At 40.2% G+C, this 18,128-nt stretch overlaps 1 protein-coding gene across 1 annotated transcript; it reads left to right on the top strand.

Moving 5' to 3' along the window:
* The first annotated feature begins 113 nt into the window (after positions 1–113).
* MPHOSPH10 (M-phase phosphoprotein 10) lies at positions 114–17,394 on the top strand. Its single transcript, XM_046653615.1, has 11 exons — positions 114–270; positions 1,937–2,615; positions 3,206–3,357; positions 3,879–4,050; positions 5,993–6,134; positions 6,946–7,013; positions 8,128–8,265; positions 10,709–10,819; positions 15,380–15,487; positions 16,559–16,789; positions 17,203–17,394. The coding sequence occupies exons 1-11, from the start codon at positions 182–184 to the stop codon at positions 17,350–17,352; spliced, it is 2,040 nt and encodes a 679-aa protein (XP_046509571.1). The 5' UTR covers positions 114–181; the 3' UTR covers positions 17,353–17,394.
* Positions 17,395–18,128: the final 734 nt, after the last annotated feature.

Below are 18,128 nucleotides of genomic sequence, written 5' to 3'. Positions count from 1 at the left end.
CGCAACCCCAGTGAAAGTTCTCGCGCTCCCATTGGTTCTGGTCGGGGGTGGGTCCGGAACCTGTGCGCCGCGGAACCTTCTACTCCGGACTCCAGGTTGCTGCAGGCGCGTCTGTGTAACGCGGTTTCCGGATTGCCGTCTTCCTTTGCATGAGGCGTTGTGCCTGGAGTTACAGGTAGCCATGGCCCCGCGGGTCTGGCGTCGACGGACCCTGGAGCGGTGTCTGAAGGAGGTTGGAAAAGCCACCAGCCAGCCGGAGTGCTTCCTCACGTAAGTGCGCAGAGCCCAGTCTCGGGGTTTGACCCAGGTCTCCCGTGGGCGCGGCTTGCGGGCTCCCAGCAAATCTTGGCGTAGGGGGAAGGTAAGGGGAAGCGTAGATCCCTTTTCCCCAAATTTCGGATAGTTTACGCTTTTCTAGCCTGTCAGAATTTTTAAAATTGTTAAGAGCTGGACAGTGCGGGTTTCCCAGTCGTGTGCTATTGAAATCAGTCTAAGCTCAGTTATTAACGCCCAGAGGCCTCTGTTGAGTCTTACGCACCCCCTACCTCTCCACACACACGCACGCTGTTGGTTGCTCTTTTCTCCCATATGTTCCAAAGCACCCGGTGCTTACTTACCCATCATCACACGTTATTGACTTCATACACTATTAACTTCATACAGTATTAACTTGTGTTAACTTCATACAGCGTACAGTATTAACTGTTGTCTATCAACCTCCGCGACTGGGCTTTTTGAGAATTAGGACTATCTTTCATCCCTCTTCCTGGCACAAGCTCTTTGTATTTTGTTGAAGGCCTTAAAATTATGAAGTTATGGTTCCCAGATTTGTATTTCAAACTCGATCGCTCCCTTGAGCCCCAAGCTCACAGCAACGACAGCCGTATACTCTCAGCATCTCAAATTTGCGAACTGTGGGTTCTGTTTACTTCCCTGTACTCTGCCCTCCCTGAAATCGTTTCCCCATGCTGCACCACCTGCCTTCCCTGTCGCAGTAAATAGCACCTCTATCTTTCCAGCCGTTCAGGTATGTAACTAAGCTACTTTCCTGATACCTTCTTTTTTTCCTCAATTTTACATCTAATTCCTTTGCAAATCCTGTCAGTTTTGTCTCCAAACTATATTCAGCTACTTCTCACAGTATCCACTGCTCTAACCCAGGACAGTTCTCCCTCATCCTTTGCCTAGACAGCTGCATCAGCCTCCTGGTCACCCTACTTTCATCCCTTTTCCTCCATAGGCCATCTTTCCAAAGTGTAAATTATATCATTTGCTCCTCTGCTTAAAACCTGATGGCTTCTCTTTACAGTTAAAATGGCAAACTCTTATCTCTGAGTTCTGCATGATTCGGCTCCCACCTATCTCTCTAACCTTACCTGCCTCCTTCACCACACTCTATCCATGCTGGCCTTTCTGGTTCCTCAAACTCACCAAGCTCGTTTCCGTCTTGGGAAATTTGTTCTTACTGTTTCTTCTGTCTAGAATACATGTTTCCAGATCTTTGTAAGATTGTCTCCTTATGTATAGGTCTCATCTCAGATGGGACATCCTCAGTGATGTGTTTTCTGACCACTCTTGCCAGAACAAGTGTTGACCGTTGGCTGACTGAATGAATGGAGTGGCATGTAATATAGCAGAATTGAGAATTTAAGGCTCAGATTCACTGTATATCTCTAGGCAAATAGATCTGTAACTGTTTCCTTGCCTAAAACTAATACAGCAGATTCACAGATACTCAATTGACTTTTTTTTACATTAATAGGGCTCATCAGCAAGATAATTCACTCTTGGGGGCTGGAATCTATACTTAACATTTCATTCAGATTTGATTTCGCACAAGAGTTGGGCTTTTTTTTCGTTTTAATTCAGAGTGCTGTGAAATTATTACCTACTACTATAAATCACATTTAACTTCCTCCTCCCACCTCCTTGATAGGATTCAAGATGAATTGGCATCAAACTTCACTTCTTTAACAAAAGTACTTTATGACTTTAATAAAACACTAGAGAATGGCAGAATCCACGGAAGTCGTTTACAAAAACTAGTGATAGACAATTTTGATGATGAGCAGATTTGGCAACAACTGGAATTGCAAAATGAACCAATTTTACAGTACTTCCAGAATGCAGTTAGTGAAACCATTAAAGACGAAGACATCACTCTTCTCCCAGAGAGTGAGGAGCAGGAGTGTGAAGAGGATGGCTCAGAGATGGAGGCTGATGGCCAGGAGGACCTAGAACAAGATTTGGAGGAGAAGGAAGTGTCAGACCTGAGTGGTGAGGATCCTGAAGGGGGTGAGAGCGCTAAAAACTCGAGCAAATTTGCCCTAAGAAAAAGCCCAGTTTTCAGTGATGAGGATTCTGATCTTGACTTTGATATCAGCAAACTGGAACAGCAGAGCAAGGTACAAAACCAAGTGCCTAGGAAACCAAGAGAAAAGTCCGTAGTAGATGATAAATTCTTCAAACTGTCTGAAATGGAGACCTTTTTAGAAAACATAGAAAAAGAAGAGGAACAAAAAGATGAGGCGGAGGAGGAGGAAGATATTGACTTTTTTGAAGATGTTAATTCTGATGAAGATGAAGGAGGGCTGTTTGGAAGTCACAAAGTTAAGGTAAAGTTTTGGGAGATGAGAGAAGGCAAGCACTTTCTGCCTCCTCAAATTAGATTTTGTGCTATTTCTAGAAAAAAGTTTTAAAATTCAGTAGGACTTAAGTAAAATATTTAGATCAGTTGAAAAGAATTGACTGGAAAAATTAAACCAAAGCCATCATTACCTTATCACAAAATACTTGTTTTGTAGCTTAAGAAACATAATCACATGTTAGAGATATTCAGAATTTTTCTTCAAACATATATTTTCACCAAGCACTAAAAATAATAATAAAAGGAAGGCATTTGTATACTTTATTCAGGCAGGGATATTTTGAGAATAACTGTGGTTAACAGATTTAGATATATGTAATATTGTGCTCTGTCATATAAGTCATGAATGAATCTATAGGTAGATTTGGGTTGTATGTTCCGATAGTTCTTATGGTTTTATGGTAGTGTTATTAGTTGCCAATTTTCCCTAATGACTATTTTTAGCTTATAGTGTTAGAGACCTATGTATATACGTATACAATACACATACGCACATATGCGTGTTTTAATGCAGTTTTCTATCATTAATTAAAAGTTTTAAAAGTCTTTTTATTTTAGTCAGGTAAAAGTTCCAGAAACCTGAAATACAAAGATTTTTTTGATCCAGTTGAAAGTGATGAAGACGCAGCACGTGTTCATGATGATGAGCGAGGTTCAAATGAAGAGGAAGAAATTGCTGATGAAGAGAGAGAAGACAGCATTTCTGAAACGTGAGTGCTCTGAATCACCCTTTACATTGCAGGCCGGAGCTGCCCGCTCATATATGTGTACTCATAGTTGTCAAATATGTTTGTCCTAAAAAGTTAGATTCTCTAGCGGATTCTCTAAGGTCAGATAGTCTCAAGATAGCCCAAAGTAAGTCTGAATTTAAAGGCATGTTAGAGGTCATCTCATGAAGGTAAATATCACTGGCAGTAGCAATCAAACCTTTATTACAAGGAGCTTTGATTTATTTTTTGTGCCAATAAAAATACCCTGTTGTTATTTTTATGAGATATGTTGGTATTGTAGATTGATGAATAATTTATTTTCTATATGTTGGACCCTTTTTGTTCTATTTCACCTAAGTAATTCCTTCTGTTGTACCTTAATAATTGAATCTCTTTAAAAGTTCTGAGTATTTGTTGCATTAGGTGTATGAAAGAAGAACTTTTATTATTAGAAAATTTGTTTCTTTTTATTTTCCTAACGAAAAGGAGTGTTTCCTGTCATAAGCTTTTTGGTATTATAGAGATGAAGATAATGACTTTGAAGAAGGTGAAGATAGTAAACGACATACAGAAGTCTTGAAAAGAGTGACCTTTGCTTTGCCAGATGACGAGGATACTGAAGATACAGATATCTTAAATGTAAAGAAAGATTCTGATGAAGTTAAATCCTCTTTTGAAAAAAGACAGGAAAAGGTAATTATTAGGAATTTAAAGTTTAACTTGAGTCTAGAACTTACAGACTACTAACTAACCTCTGTTCTTCTTGGTGGCACTCTTTATTATCCTTTAAAAAACAAAACAAAATCTTCTGCTATTCTCTAAAGCACATTGTGTAGAGATGCCCATATGGAGAGCAGCTAATTTGCAAAAATCAGTGCTGCATTTGCCAGCCTGTTGCTTTCAGTTCAGGGCCCACGTGTAAAACCTCTTTCTTTTCTCGGCTCCTAGTGTCTTTATACCTCTGGCATGTCTTTTCTGATTATCTGTCCTGTGGACCTCTCTTTTATAACTTTCAGCTGCTCTTAAGAATATTAGGGTGCTCTGCAGGTGGCTTTTGTGAGTGCCACATAGCCCGAATTTTAATTAATAACATCTCAAACTCATCTTTCAAAGTTGATAAAAATTATTTCATTGTGACATAATTTCAGACAAATGAAAGGTCGCTTGAAAATAATAGATATAGTCTAGCTCCAATCATTTGCCTCTATCATTTAAGCACTTTAGAATTATATCACACAATTAGAAATGAGTATAGGCAAATAACCAAAGATACCAAGGATATCAAAAGAATTCTTCAAAAAGAGAATCTGAATTAAATCTGTGATTGTCACATTGTCCCCAGAAGAGAAGGTCTAAAGGAAAAAAAGCACTGTAAAGAAAATTTAAGAAATTTGTCAATGAGTTAGTGTTCTCCTCTACCTGTGTAGCCCTCTCCTCCCCAAAAAGAAAAGCAGGTTTAGTTTTACTGGGAAATTATATCAAAGTTTGAAGAAATAGATAATTTAATGCTATTTAATCAATTCCCACATATAAAGAGTAAGGTAAAGCTTCCAAACTTTTTTCTTGTAAAGCTATTACGGCATGAATACCCAACCAAACCTGACAAAGATAGCATTGAAACACACACACACACACAGTCTCATTTATGAATAGTGATTCAAAAATCCAAAAGAGCACAATGAAAGAATCATGCTACCAGAAGCAGGTGGGCCTCATTCTCTTGATTCAGTATTAGGAAATCTGTTAATTTAAATCTTTGTTAAGGAGAAAAACTATATGGTTACCTCCATATGTGTCAGAAAGACATTTGATAAAATTCAATATCCATTCCTAATTTTTTTTCACTCCTAGTGAAATGCAAATACATCTAGCCAAAAGGTGCCATCATACTTAATGGTGAACTTCTAGAGATACCCCTTTAAAATAAAAAATAAGACAAAATGTCCACTCTTACTATTAAGCACTCTTATTTGACATTATTTTAGAAGTGTTAGCCAGTGCAACTACAAAAGAAAAGAAAAGGTAAGAGGTAAGAAAAACTGAGACGAAAGCATTAATGTTTGCGGTGGATAGTAGAAAAACCAAGCAGGTGGACTGAAAGGCTAATAGGAAAAATGAGAAAATTCAGTAAGGTAGCTGAAAAAGTTGGTCTTTTATACAGAAAAGTCATTATAGATACTGTCTTTTAGAAATTGGAGATAGAATTTGGAGTGTGGAGTCAAAAGAGTCAGGCACCATTAGATACTAATGTTCTAATCAAAAATATTACTTAATCTTGGAATGCTCTAATAACTAAAATTGTTAGTAGCTTGTGCATAGATAGATCATTTGGCTGGAATGGAGCCCAGAAGTATACCCAAATGCTTCTGGGGGAATTTACTATATTATAAACATGACATTTCAAATCAGTGGGGGAAAGAGGTCATGTGCAGCTCCTCACTCCACCTCAGACAACGGCCATAGGAAGGCACTATTGGCATAATTAAGAGGTGACAAGAGCAAACCAGAGTTGTATTGAGGAACAATAAATACATTTCTTGCTTTCCCACTTTTAAAAATATTAGTTGCTTTTACACAACTGTAAGTCTAGTATTGTTTGCTAAATGTATAATAACTCCTTTTGTCTCATTCTTAGATGAATGAGAAAATTGCATCTTTAGAAAAAGAGTTGTTGGAAAAAAAGCCTTGGCAGCTTCAAGGGGAGGTGACAGCACAAAAGCGGCCAGAGAACAGCCTCCTGGAGGAGACGCTGCACTTTGATCACGCAGTCCGTATGGGTATGTGGGCCCTTGGGGCTGCAAGTGTTCCCTTCTGTGCTTTTTTCTGTGGTTCTGTTTCATAGATTTGGAGGGGATGTTCCTTTTTCCTCAATTTTTTATTTTAAAAACTTGCAGACATGCAGAAAAGTTGAAAAAACAGTACATTTTTTTCAGCCATTCAGCTGGATATACCAGTTCTTAACATTTTGCCATATTTGCTTTCTCCCCTATGTATATGTGTGATTGTGTGTGTGTACGTTTTGCCCTGAATCATTTGAAAGTTGCCGGTATCATGATACTTCACCCCTAAGTACTTTTACGTGTATCTTCTAAGAACTAGGACATTAGGACATTCTCCTATATAGCCACAATGCCATTAATTCACCAAGAATTACTAATACGTTAATGATGCTGTTGTCATTGTCTGCTGGTTAAATTGTGAATTCCAGCCAGAAACCTTGGTCATCTCATTAAATATCTTTCTTGTACCCATTAAGTCAAAATGAATTTCAATTTTATGTCAGTCTTACAATGGAAAAGAGGGGAAAGAGTTCCAGGTGCATGGGTTAAAAGTGTTAGCACTCACTACCCTATCTACTCTAGTTTTGTGGCTCTCAGACTGGAGGGAACATCAGAGGGCCAGTTAAAACACAGATAGGTATCCCCTTCTTCCTACTTTTCTGATTCAGTAAGTGTGAGATGGGGCCCAAGAATTTACATTTTAACAAGTTCCCAGGGGTTGTTGATGCTGCTGGTTCAAGGACTACCTGCTGAGAACCACTGGTCTAGTTTATATCTACCTAATGAGTACATTTTATATTTCCTTTAGCACCTGTGATCACAGAGGAAACCACCCTTCAACTAGAAGATATCATTAAGCAAAGAATAAGAGATCAGGTCAGTAAGAATGAAATTTAATGTAGAATTCACTGGAATTTTTGGAAATTATATGAGAGTATTTTGAGAGTTGGAATAACACTCTATTTTCATAGAAATTTTGTTTGTAACAGTTCTTCATTTAAAACCTGTAAGTCTAGACTAGGATTGTTCTCAGCTTTTGTTGTGTGAGGCACTGCGCTTCACTAGTGCCTGAGAAAGACAGATGTTGTGCCTGAGGAGAAAGGGGTAACCAGAGCTTTTGCTGGTCTGCCCCGCACCTTGCTGAACTGTTGGGATGAAGCGGGTGGCAGGTATGGTGACTTATGTCTGATTTGACATGGTCACACCCAGGACCGTTGATCTACATACAGTATCTGGTAGGACAAATAAATGAAGGGTTTGTTTTTTCAAATGTGAAAAACCTAGCAAAGAGTTTTTAAGAATTTATCTTAGGGGGCCGCCCCACGGCTGAGTGGTTAAGTTCGCGCGCTCCGCTTCGCTGGCCCAGGGTTTTGCCGGTTCGGATCCTGGGTGCGGACATGGCACCGCCCATCAAGCCATGCTGAGGTGGCATCCCACATGCCGCAACTAGAAGGACCCAGAACTAAAGGCACACAACTATGTACTGGGGGGCTTTGGGGAGAAAAATAAAATCTTTAAAAAAAAAAAAGAATTGATCTTATTTTGTAAACTTAAAACTTGGGTACGTGACATGTACAATATGAGATGGTTTTGTAACGTGAATAATGTTTGATTACGCTTTTGTGTCTGAAATAGGAAAGGTGGGTACTATATAGAGAGTATCTTTAAATTTTAAATGAAATGAGACAAAGTCGATTCTTGACTTTTAAACAAACTGATGGGGAAATTTGGAATTAAAGTTGGTAACCAGGAGAAAGATACCTTTAAAACAAAAACAAAATGGATGCTCAAGTAGTGTCCTCTGTCCTTTTCATGATACGTATTCTTTGCGCCTTGAATAGTCGTTTCAGAGATTAAAAATTACTTTTGTTTTGCTACAGTTTACTTCCTCTGGAATACTTATGTTATTCCAGAGGAAGATCCTTAAGTGAGTGTAGAAAATAATCATAGATTTTGTTAATTCATGTTGGACCTGCCTTACATATTTTAGGCATGGGATGATGTCGTACGTAAAGAAAAACCTAAAGAGGATGCATATGAATATAAAAAGCGTTTAACGTTAGACCATGAGAAGAGTAAACTGAGCCTTGCTGAAATTTATGAACAGGAATACATCAAACTCAACCAGGTAAGGAAGCCTCTAAGCCAGAGCCATGTTCTTAAAGGAAGAGAGGTGGAGAACCACCTCTGCTGGCTCTACTGTGACGAATTCATCAAACACAGAAACCTTGAGCTCTTGGGTCACCTTGTTAGGGAACAGAGGGTTTATAATGTTCCCACTGAATGCTGGGGAGTTTGTTTTGCGCTCCGTCACTGGTCGCCTGATACTTTCACAGCAAGTTAGTCACCTTCTAGCAGTTGTTATAGTAGTGCTACAATTTTAAAATCATTTCTTATTCATACTTCTGAACTTACTGATGTATTTTATAAGATTATCTGTGAATTCACTCAGATTTTTAGGTCTGATAGGTTTTTGTGTCTTTTTACTTAGATTCTTAAAAAATATCTTTGGTTAAATAAGATAAAGTTCAATTTCCAAAAATATTATATTCACAATATAATAATTGAATCATTCCTTCACATTTGTTTTATTGGGAATGTGGTCAATACATGCTTGAGGATGACATGGCATTTTTATTCTGCAAAAGCCATTTAAGATTTCTACCAGATTTAGTTACTTAATTCCACTTAAGCAGCAACAGCCAGCAGTGCCCTTGATGCCACTGTGAAGTTGAAGAACAGAAAGATTTAAATTAAGATTCTTTCCTGCTGCTTTGCAACCCAAGGTGGTAGTTGAAAGAACATGTATACTGTTGGTGCTTATTGAACATCATTTGACTACTTTGAGGAGATTCAGTAAACACAGAAAGTATTTGGTAACCATGAGAGTTAAAAATTAAGTATGTAAGGCAACAGCTTGTACCAGCTCTGTAAATGTTAGTTTTATTTATATCTTGGAAGTCAACAGCCAGTTGACAAGTTTTTGAATATGGACTTAGTTTAGGCTGATTCTAGACCCATTCTCTTAAGAGTTAGTCTAGGGTTGATGATCACTATTTCCCATAGTTTGGTATCCAGACTAGAGGTAATAAGCAAGATGCTGGTAAACAGCACATGATGGAATCTTTACTCTTAGTTGACTGTATGTGATTTCATAGATATTACTGCCTAGGATGAGGCAAAAACAATTTGGGACTAAAAAATGTGAGTCTAGTTAAAATAGTAAAAAGTAGTAGCGAGTGCTTGGACGTAGCTGGAAGGTGGGCTCTGAGGACGGACTGTGGGAACACAGACCTGGATGTATCTCTGGCACCAGGGTCATGGAGGCAAAAAGCCAGTTGTTTCCCTGTGCTGGATTTTTGTGTGTGTATGTTTTGCTTCTGTCTTAATGAAAAAGCAAGCATTAAAACATGGTCTCAGCCTTCTAGAATAAGCATTTTGGGCAGGGGGAAGAGGGAAGTATAAAGTTTGCCTTTTCTCTTCAGAATGAAAGCTGCTGTCAATTTTTTCAGTCTGATTTAATCAGATTAAATCTTCAACAAATTTTATATAAATAAAAAAAAAAAGTCTCTACAAGCCAAATGGATATTTGGATAATTTAACAAAGTCTATATTAACACCATAGTTCTTTTTTTATTTTTTTTTAATTAAGGTGATATTCACATAACATAGAATTAACTATTTTAAAGTGAACATTTCAGGGGCATTTAGTATATGCACAGTGTTCTGCAACCACTACCTCTATCCAGTTCCAAAACATTTTCATCACCCCATGATAAAACCCCATACCCACTGAGCAGTTGCTCCCTGAATTCCTCCTTCACCCCAGCCCCTGACGAACACCAATCTGCATTCGTTCTCTATGGATTTACTTAATTTAGATATTTCATATAAGTGGAGTCATACAATATATGACCTTTTGTGTCTGACTTCTTTCACTTAGCATAGTGATTTCAAGATTGTGGCATGTGTCAGTACTTCATTTCTTTTTTATGGCTAAATAAAATTCCATTTGTATGTATATAGTGCAGTTTATCCAGTCGTTAGTTGATGAGCATTCAGGCTGTTTACCTTTTGGCTGTTGTGAATAGTGCTGCTCTGAACATGTGTATTTGTTTGAGTACCTGTTTTTATTCTCTAACGTTTTGAGGAATTGCCAGACTTCTTTCAATTCTGACTGGACAATTTTACATTCTCACCAACAATTCATAAGGGTTCCAGTTGCTCTACTTCCTCGCCAACACTTGCTGCTTTCCCTTTTTTTCTTTTAATGATGGCCTTCCTAGTGGGCATTCCTTGGTTCTTGACAGAAATAAATACCAAGGGAATTAAATTGTAGGTTCTAAATGTTAGAGGTAATGGTTGCTGCAGCTCCTGAAGTGCACATCACATTTCTTCTTTGCTAGGGGCTGGCACCATCGTGGTGTTGATAACTTTGCTTTGGAATGTTTTTCTTTGGAGCTGAAGCTTTGATGATGAGAGATGGGGAATACTCTCATTGGCCTTTAGCTTCTTGTCCTGTGATGTATATTAAGCTGCTTAGTCTGATGTTGTTGGATTTATTTCCTAAGCAAAAAACAACAGAAGAAGAAAACCCAGAGCACGTAGAAATTCAGAAGATGATGGATTCCCTCTTCTTAAAATTGGATGCCCTCTCAAACTTTCACTTCATCCCTAAACCGGTAAGTATGTTAACATCTTGTAGATAGAGCAGGTGTGACCTTATCTTTGAGCTTTTGTCAGTCTAGCTCTTTATTTGGTTTTAGGGTACAAACCTACAGGAATTCCCTTTAAATTACAGGCAGGGCCTGCCTTGAGAAAGGCTCCTGTCTGGTCTTGTGACAGTTTTGGCTTCTACCTGCTGATCCAGCCTGATCTCCAGTGGGCCCTTCCCAGACCCTCAGCCTTAGCCACAGGGTCTCCTCATCCTCACCTTTTCTCCTTGTTCAGTCTTCAGTTGCATTTTCATTCTGTGATTGGTGTGGAGACATGTGATGTCCATAGCTGCGTTTACTGAATACCTGCTATGTGCCATATTAGGTCCTTTGTGGACATTAACTCCTTTCCCCCAGTTTTATTGAGATATAATTGACATATAACATTGTATTAGTTTAAGATGTACAATGTAATGATTTAATATATGTACAGTTGGGAAATAATCACCACAGTAAGTTTAAAGTTTAGTTAACACCCATCACCTCACACAGTTTCGATTTTTTTCTTTTCTTGTAATGAACTTTTAAGGCCTACTCTCTTAGTATGTGCAGTACAGTCTTGTTAACTATAGTCACTATGCTATGGTGGACTAGATCCCCAGGACTTAATTTATCTTATAACTAAAGTTTGTACCTTTTAACCACCTCACCCATTTCCCTCACTGCTCCGCCTCTGGCAACCACCAGTCTGTTCTCTGTTTCTGTTAGTTTAGTTTTTTTAGATTCCACGTCTGAGTGGCATCATACAGTATTTGTCTTTCTTTGTCTGGCTTATTTCGCTTAGCATAATGCTCTTAAAGTCAATCCATGTTGTTGCAAATGGCAGAATTTCCTTTTTATTGGTGAATGATACTCTGTTATGTATATATACCATATCTTTATTCATTCATCATCGATGTGCACTTAGGTTGTTTCCATGTCTTGGCTACTGTGCAAAATGCTCCAGTGAATACAGAGGTGCAGATATTTCTTTGAGCCAGACAGGGCCTCCAGCTTGGTTCTGCAGCTGGGCAAAGCTGCTGGTTGGGCTCTCTACTCTGATGCTGCTGTGAGGAGGAACTTGGTCTGTCAAGATCAGATTGCTGGTTGCTATAAGCCCTGCCCCTCTTCTCTGTCCCAACCTGATCCCCAGTGGTCAAGCCCTGCAGATTCAGATTCCGTCAGTGACCCATGTGAGGCAGACGTGATTGGGCCTACCCAGAAGCGTCCTGCAATGCTGCGGAGCTGGAAGTTGTGCTCTTTTTTCCCTCTGGAGAAACTATAGGCCCAGGGGCCTCTCTCAGTGGGTGCTCTGCCGGCCTCTGGGAGAGGCGATGTGGTCACAGTGTATCCTCTCCTTTTACGGTTCTAATGTGGGTCCTTCTCAATCTCTGTGGTCCAGAGGGTTGCTTCAGCCTCATACCCGGGTTCTGGGATTTTCACAATGGTGTTTTGTCTACGGATAGTTGCTAGTTGTTTTTGTGAGGAGGGCTAAAGTTGGGGTTAACTTATGTCGTCATCTTGATGACGTCAGTGCTTCTGTACATTAATTCTTAATCCACAAAACACTAAGGCAGATATTACTCTTTCCATTTTGCAGATGAGGAGACCAAGGCTTTGGAGGTGGGAGAGAATGATCTAACTCTGGGCCCATGCTCTCTGCACTGCCTTATGTTCCCTGGGCAAGGCCCACACCTCTCCAGTGCTCTGCCTCTCTGCCTATTTGACTCCCACGCAGACTTGGCTCAGTGCCTGTGTACCCCTTGGAGCTTCCTGTCATACACCTTCTTTGAACCCGTAGAACATGCTTGTACCATCCTTTTGGTACTTGCTTACCTATTGCCCCTTGGTGTCTCTTGTGTTGTTGTCTAGAAATGGCATATCATGAATCAGAGACTAGTCTAGGAGTTAGAAATCTGAGTCTGATTCTGCCCCTAACTAGCTTTGTGATTTAGGCAAATTGCTCCACATTTCATTTATACAGAAGCAGTAATCTCCAAGATCCTTTCTGATTCTTTGATGGCTAGGTGATTTTTTCGGTGCAAGTATTTTGTCTTCTCAAGCAGAATCAGCTTTTATCACCTGCTTTTTTGTTTTTGTTTAATCGAAGTGTAACTTACATGATGGTAAGTTTTTGGTGGCAGGAACCATCTTTAGATTCCCAAAGTGTCTAGTTTGGGCTGTATAAAGTAAACAGATAAAGGGAAGAGAGGAATTTCTTAACCTCTCTTGGCTAGCAGGTCTTACTGTGAAAAAATCTTACTGACGTGAAGGACTTGATCCATTCCTGTGCCTTACAAGGCCCCACGTGATCTGGCTTCTTCCCGCCCCTCTGCTCTCCATAACTTGCTATCCCCTCGCCACACTAGTCTTCAATACCTTCAGTGGGCACAGTGCCTCCTTGTGCCTTCCTGCTGGGCTCTTCCCTGGGCCCCTTAGGCTGCCCTTCCTCCTTTCCATGGCTGGCTCCTCCCAACTCTGGAGTCTCAGGCCAAACCCTCCCTTTCTCTCCCTCCATTTGTCACTACTATGCTCCTTTCCCTCATTGTACCATAGTACGGTTGCAGTCATTGGTTGATTGTTAATTGTTCTCTACTCGTTTTTGAGCCAGCACTGCTGTTTCATTGCTGTGTTTGTCACACTAGCATGGAGGCTGATGTGGGGAAGTACTCAGACATTCCTTGGAATCTTGGGAATTGAAAAGTGAATGTATTTGTGTCTACCTGCCCCATTTTAAAAGCCTGTCTTACCTTTTTCCCCTTCAGAAATGTAGACTTTCGAGCATAAGTTTCCTCTCAGGTTGGTATTTCATGAGCCATCTCTGTAGACTCTGTTAACCTTAGTCATGTTTTTTTGTTATTTTTTTTGGGTTGTCTCCATTTTCTCCATATTTCTCTTTAAATTTTAGAATGGAGCACAGTGTTCCTCATAAGTAATTGAACAGTGGTCCAGTGGAAGAAATGATTTACTCCACACTCTGCCGTTTTTCTCTTATTTAGAATCCAGGATTCCGTTGTGTTTATGGCTGTTTTGTTCCTTCTGAAGTATCCTGGGGCACATATCTGCCTAGTTAACTGGAATGTGGACAGCATAGGGCTGAGACAAGGAGACTAAGTCTGTGAAGGAGGCAGTGATGTGCTTTGCTGTAGAGCCCTTTCTCCTGAGTCTCAGTCCCATGCTCTCTCCAGGACACCTGCTCTTTCCTACACTTCATCTGTTACCCTACTCTGGCCAGCAGTTCTTGTCCCCGGGTGTCCCTCACAGAGATGTGTGAGAGTTAGAATGTAAAGACATTATTGTAAGTGTTTGATAAATAGTCACCATTGTCCTTTTATTACCATGATCAGTATGAAACTTGTTTTAATTTCTGAATTTCTTGGGCAGTTCTTTCAAAAAAAGGAAAACAAAAAAATGGCCCTTCGACTAGTGTTGCATTCTTTTTTCCTTTTTATAATTGATAGGTTGGATTTATTTTGATACTGTTTTAGTTTTCCAAAACAGTTCAACATCATTGCACGTTTCTGTTTGTAAAGATACGTTTTCACTAGCTGGAAGATGAGAAAATTTATCAGGTACAGTCATGTGCTGTATAACAACGTTTCAGTCAACCACAGACTGCATATGTGATGGTGGTCCCATAAGACTGGATCATATAGCCTAGGTGTGTAGTAGTCTGTACCATCTATTGTGTGAGTACACTCTGATATTTTCACTATGATGAAATCACCTAACGACACATTTCTCAGAATATATCCCCGTTGTTAAGTGATGCGTGACTGTAGTCTTTTTTGACTCTTGTTCTGGTAAACATTTTTCCTTGCATCTTTTCCGTATATTTCTTTTTTTTTTTTTTAAAGATTGGCATGTGAACTAACATCTGTTGTCAGTCATCCTTTTTTTTTCCCTTCCCTCCTCCTTCTCCCCAGAGGCCCCCAGTACATAGTTGTATATTCTGGTTGTGAGTGCCTCTGGTTGTGCTATGTGGGATGCTACCTCAGCATGGCTTGGTGAGTGGTGCCATGTCTGCCCAGGATCCAAACTGGTGAAACCCTGGGCCGCTGAAGCAGAGCACATGAACTTAACCACTTGGCCATGGGGCTGGCCCCTCCATATATTTTTTATAGCTAGGCTTTTTTCCATAACCAAATGGAAGATAATATTCACAGAAATCAATAGATTCTGTTAAACAGTAGATAGGATTGTTTGAGGATGTCCACATACATGGCAGATGGAAATAGTTTAGTAACAGATGGAAGAACTAGTGTTTGAATATGGCAGAAATGTCATGCAAAAGTGTAGAAATAAGTGCTATTGGTGTAGTATTGAGACAGAGAAGACCCTAAAATACTCAGGTATAAGATTCCTCAGGCAGCCCATGCTGCCCACCAACACTGCCATCATTCCAGTTAGCTTAAGACTTGCTGTCCACACATCTCACATTTTAAATAATCTCCATAAAGTATTTTATATGTTATAAGTTAATAGGTTCACAATACAAATATTTTTTAGACCTTTGACTTCCTATTAAATGTAGTTTCTTTTTTCTAGCCTGTTCCAGAGATTAAAGTTGTGTCAAATCTGCCAGCCATAACCATGGAGGAAGTGGCCCCGGTGAGCGTTAGTGATGCAGCTCTCCTGGCCCCAGAGGAAGTCAAGGTAAGAACCCAGTGTTGAAACAATAAGTATCTGTCAAAAAGTTAGTTTATAGCCAGATCTCCATTTATGTAATGTCATTTTCCTTGAGTTTGTAGTTCTTATTCTAATGTATCAGTGGTTCCTAAGTATAATCAAACTAATAATGTAATATGTATATTGGAATACCAGTCTTCTATAATCAGATATTATTATGAGGGTTCAGGTATAAGAATTATTATAGAAGTTTATTTGTAAATATTCTAATATCAGTATCTTGTTATAATCCAATTTGAACACTAGTGGTGGTTAGGTTTAAAATAAATTGCTTATATATTAGTAATCCTTTAATATCAGCATTTCCCCCTTATTTTATCCATTTAGTGATTTTCAGTAATGGAATCAGGGTCTGGAATAGAGCATTTGGGTATTGGAAGACTGCAGGCAGTCCCTGTCCTGTGGACATTGAAGCTCATGCCTTACACAGTAACGATGGTTTCTGCCAGGACCTCATCTTCCTGGCTGGCCAAGCAGCACGGCCCTCTTTCTCCCTCCTCACTTGTTTTGCTACACCCACACCCACCCCTTCAGAACCTCTGCCATCTCTGCAGGTGACAGCCCTGGCAGGCTAGGCTGGCAGCTGAGGAGAAAAGAGAGGAAATTGATCTCACTGGATAGGTGTTTCCTGTTTGTCTCCAGGAGCTCCTGCTGTCAGCTCAGTGGCTGTCAGCAGCTTAGCACTGGGGCTGCCTCAGGCATGTCCCTGAAGCCCAGACTGGAGTCTTAAGTGCTGGGGGAGGCTTGCTTCTCTAGGACTGTCATCTTGACAACCCAGCCCTCCCGTCTGCCTTCATGAAGCAGTTTGGGAACTGAACCGCCACTGTAAGAGTCTGTTCTGTCAGAGAATGCATTCCACATCTTAAAGAGCTGAGTTACCAAAGCTCTTTGGAACAGAGGTAGGGATTGCTCTGTGTATTCACACTTGGCTGCAGACATACAGCCCTTTGGCCACATTCTGTAGAATTGCTTCTCTTCCACTTCCCTAAGTTGATGCTAGGTTCGATTAACTAATATGCTGGTGGTTATTGTTTTTAGGAAAAAAATAAAGCTGGAGATATAAAAACAGCTGCTGAGAAAACAGCTACAGACAAGAAACGAGAACGGAGGAAAAAGAAATACCAAAAGCATTTGAAAATAAAGGAGAAGGAAAAGCGGAGAAAACTGCTTGAAAACAGTAACCCAGACCAAGCAGGGAAATACACGAAGGCAGTGGCTTCAGAGAAGATAAAACAGCTGACCAAAACAGGCAGAGCTTTGCTGCTAAAGGTAAGGCTGCAGGAGAGAAAACTACTGAAGGAGGCCTTTGGGAGGAAGCAGATGGTGAGCTGTAGGTGATGGCGCTCCACTGGAGCCACTGAGCCATTGACACCGCCCACCTGTGGGCGGAGAGGCCACTGGCGACTGCCTGGAATAACAGCCTCACTGTCTGGAGTTTTTAATGGAGGGTCCTCACAGTCTCCTGGGTCCTGGCAGCAGTTTTTCTTCACTCCCTTCACCCTTAAATAACTAGAAGAGTGTAGCAGCATAGAATGTATATGATACCTCCATGCTCACTGGTTTCATTTCTCATGATTTCTTCTAGTCCCTTTTCATATGTCTACTTTTACACATTGTAATCATTTGGCTTTTTTTTACTCAGCATATTTTATAGCATGAGCATGTATTATTTTTAATTGCAGGATGAAGGTAAAGACAAAGCCTTAAAGTCGTCTCAAGCATTCTTTTCTAAGTTACAAGATCAAGTCAAAATGCAAATTAATGATGCAAAGAAAACAGAGAAGAAAAAGAAGAAAAGACAGGACATTTCTGTTCATAAATTAAAGCTGTAATATATGTTGAATATAAGGTAAATATTAAAGTGTAAGCTTATATTTTGTTGTTTTGTTTTATAGTAAAATTTTTGAGAACTTTTCTTTGCGTGGGTGACAGATATTTGAGAATTCCACAGGTTGAAAAGACAAACTCCACACTGTCTTTGGAAAGCCCTGTCTTGCTTTCTCTAGGTGTGAAGCGGGACCTAGTTCTCAAGGCCCTTCCCACAGTGTGCTCTCACTGGGGCCGATGTGAAGGCCAGTGGTCTTGATTTTCTTCTCTCACTCCCCTGTTATCTTTCACAAAACAGTGAGATTTGAGGCCTTACATCCTTCCCCTTGGGAAATGATCTGATGTCACCTGAGCACAGCTTCACTTAGGCTGTAGAGCACTGTCCAGTCAGGTACATAGAGGACAGGTGTGATCCTGATGTGATAGGAGGTGAACACAGCTAGGAAGGTAGACTGACAATCTGTGGAGGATCTTCCAGGATCCCCAGGTGCTCTTTGGTTCAACCTCCCCTTCCAGGGAAAACTGCCTTTTGTCTGACAGGATGTCATATTGTGCTTTGATGGAAATGCCTTAAGCCTTCCTCCAGATGGGTAGAAAATGAGAACTGAGCTTCAGTTGAAGCAATAGGACAAGCCCTTATGGGTTTTCATCTACCGAGGACAATACAGTGGTCAAGAGGAGCCCGTGGAGGTTTGCACCCTGCATTGCTGCTTACTAATTCAGAAGCTGGCCACCTGGGGTAGACCCGTCCTGAACTGGGCCCCAGTCAGTACTGAGTGGT

Source organism: Equus quagga, chromosome 2, assembly GCF_021613505.1.
Source record: "Equus quagga isolate Etosha38 chromosome 2, UCLA_HA_Equagga_1.0, whole genome shotgun sequence".
Classification (NCBI taxonomy): Eukaryota; Metazoa; Chordata; class Mammalia; order Perissodactyla; family Equidae; genus Equus; species Equus quagga.
Note: the sequence above shows the minus strand (reverse complement) of the source record. Positions and strands in the feature narration are given on the sequence as shown.

What these genes read in the sequence shown, in the direction of transcription:
- MPHOSPH10 (XM_046653615.1), top strand. Translation starts at nt 182, where the DNA reads ATGGCCCCGCGGGTCTGGCGTCGACGGACCCTGGAGCGGTGTCTGAAG. An exon ending in TTGGAAGTCACAAAGTTAAG is followed by an intron (nt 2,616 to 3,205) that starts GTAAAGTTTTGG and finishes TTTTTATTTTAG; the next exon opens with TCAGGTAAAAGTTCCAGAAA. An exon ending in AATACATCAAACTCAACCAG is followed by an intron (nt 8,266 to 10,708) that starts GTAAGGAAGCCT and finishes TTATTTCCTAAG; the next exon opens with CAAAAAACAACAGAAGAAGA.